The sequence below is a fragment of the Cyprinodon variegatus genome, unplaced genomic scaffold (assembly GCF_000732505.1).
Source record: "Cyprinodon variegatus isolate N-32 unplaced genomic scaffold, C_variegatus-1.0 Scaffold945, whole genome shotgun sequence".
Lineage (NCBI taxonomy): Eukaryota > Metazoa > Chordata > Actinopteri > Cyprinodontiformes > Cyprinodontidae > Cyprinodon > Cyprinodon variegatus.
This window is the reverse complement of record NW_015151398.1, coordinates 171,400-174,073: the sequence shown is the minus strand read 5'-3', so window position 1 is coordinate 174,073 and position 2,674 is coordinate 171,400. Positions and strand designations below refer to the sequence as shown.

The 2,674-nt window shown below is 35.3% G+C and overlaps 1 protein-coding gene across 1 annotated transcript in view; it reads right to left on the bottom strand.

Moving 5' to 3' along the window:
* The window catches only part of pitpnc1 (phosphatidylinositol transfer protein, cytoplasmic 1), a 58,280-nt gene that overhangs the window by 11,717 nt on the left and 43,889 nt on the right, over positions 1-2,674 (bottom strand). Inside the window, exon 4 of the mRNA XM_015398617.1 lies at positions 1,309-1,316. Coding sequence (XP_015254103.1) covers positions 1,309-1,316 — 8 coding nt within the window. The remainder of the gene's footprint in view (positions 1-1,308; positions 1,317-2,674) is intronic.

Genomic DNA, 2,674 nt, shown 5'->3' with positions numbered 1-2,674 from the left:
CTCATCAATATGAAAGCAGAAGAAGTTTGCACATGTGCAGTGTTTGAGGTTCTGGTAAATCGGCTCATAGCTCTTCTTTAACAGCAGGATTTGTCCACGAACACCTTATGAGAGAAGACTGGAAATCAAACATGTATGATTTTCTCCTGACCTTATGATTCCTAATCGCTATGTGGTCGTGAGAGGCTAAGCTCCCCTCGTTATTTCCTGTACACTACATGACGCAGGATGCATGATCAGGCTGAAAGTCGGCCCGATCGGAAAAAATTCTCGCACGACTTCGGGCAAAAAAAACGGGATACCGGCTTTCAGGAACTGGAATTGCTACACCTGTATTAAAGGAAGCCCAGCTGATTGGATAGAGTCACTAACTTTAATCATAATTCCTGGACAGTCAACACTAACACTGGGATTTATGATAAACCAACACATTATTGAAAAGAGCAAGAAAAAAGTACATATTTGTTTTCAACATTTTTTAACAAGTAAAAAAATAAGTTTTTCAATCTGCTTTGAATAAACCACTTTTGTTTTTTTTGGGATGTCACAAGCTTTAATCAACATGTCCAACAAACAGACCCCATTTTAAAATTTTGTGATGTACTGGATGTTTAATTCACATTGAACTTTCTGCTGAATAAACGTTTAAAGATGTTAAAAGTGTAAATAAATAAATTAATAAAACAAATAAATCCCATGAAAATTAAACATTTGGCAAACTAAAAAAAGAAAAAAACCTCCATGAATGTTTTTATGGTACAGAAACAACCAAACAATCGTGCAGAGAAAGAATGACAAGCATTCTGCTGCTGTCAAAATATTCTCTCTGTTTTCCAGAAAGAAAAAGGAAAAAAGCGGAGTGACTCATATTGTGCATATCTCTCAGTGAAATACTGCAGCCTGACAACGTGCTTATGTATCTTCAGTGCGTGAGCTTGTTTGGCCAAGGCCTCACGTTTCCTGTGGGTTAATGACGGGCCCCACAAACGGCGACATGCCGGGTGTCTGGGTTCCTGTGTGCTCTAAAAGTCTCTTAGATAACTGCAGAAAGCAGCGATGATGGTTCTGTCGGATTTTTTTTCCTTCTTCTGTCTCAATTGTTGCCTCAACAATATTTTAATCATGAATTACTGAGGGTGTTTCAAACAGTACCGCAGTTCAGTTTTTCAAATAAAATATAAAATAAATTTAGCATCTAACCAGCCTTCAAATCTTAAAACAAAACATTTTTTTCTAAATAAATCAATAATCAAGATGATAAAAAATGAGGTGCAGGATTGATTGAGTTTAATATTCAGTTATACTTACTGTATATTCTTCAGACCAGAGCATGATGAGGCAGACAGACACCGGGTTCAGAGCAGAGGAAAAACACAACATGGTTAGTTAACAGCTTTGAATCAGTTTTTTACTGCAAATGTAAACTAAAAAACGTGGCTCTCAGTTTGAGTTGATGACTTTTTTCTCTGATCAAAATCACGAAAAAGAGCTACACCATAAAGAGACCGCCGTAGATGAAATCTGAAACTGATAAAAAAGTATTGTAAATTTTCTCTTGACCTAAATATTTATAAAAGTCACAAACTTGACAAAAGCAGGGAGTTTTGCAGCTTAACCCTTTCCTCATTTATCATGAAAAGTTGGACTAATCCCGTTTTGGAATCTGCACCACTGATGGGCATACGTCTACAGCCTGCCTGTATCCTCACACAGAGAATCTTCATCCACAGGATGGTAGTTAATGGGAGCAACAGGATCAAAAAGCAGATGTGTGTCTCTGTGTTTCAGTGTTAAAAAAAGCTTTTTTTTTTCTTAAATGATATGCATCCTTCTATAAAAGGAGCAATAAAAAGAGCAGATAATCATGTGACCAGATAACTGTGACCATTAGGTCAAAGTCAATTGTAAATACTACATGTTTGGATCAAAGTTGTGATGATTCCATTTTATTCAATATTTAAGCTCCTTATATATACCCATAGGATTTAGGAAATGTTTCTGATGATATGTTTCATGCAAAAGACCCCAAACCAGGATTCAGAAAGCAGGACCTTCTTACTACAAGGCAACAGCATTTACAGCTGCACCAGCGAGCTCGGTCAGAAAACTACCTTGACTTTGTTTCTATGTAGAATCTACGGGTTATTGTTGAGAGGAAGATTGAAGAGTTGCAGGCAGCATTTTAAGCAACCTGGGCTTCCTTAACACATGGCAAGAGGAGTTAATGTTTGCAGGAACTGCACAGTGGAGGGATTTGTTTAAAAAATAAGTTTTTAGTGGTTGTTTTTTTTTTCTTTCCTTTTTTTCAAATTGTTTGAGAAACAGAAATTTGGATTTTTAACAGCTGTCAGTAATGATTATCCAAATGATCACCAAATAAAGACAATCATCAACCAGTAAAGGTCCAGAGACATTTTTATTATAATCTGTTACTTTAATCAGAAATTAACACTGAAATAAAATGAGGTGTTTATGCATCCATGTTATACACTGCCTTTTTACTTAAAAAAAAAAAAATAAAATAATAATAAAATTTTTCCATTTTAAAATCTTAAGTTTCTTTTTTAAGTGAGAGAACAACAATCATTCAGTTTGGTATAGAGACATTTTCCTGATTATAAAATCAGGAAAATTATATTTTATAAAACCAGACTGACAGCAGCTCATTGGATCA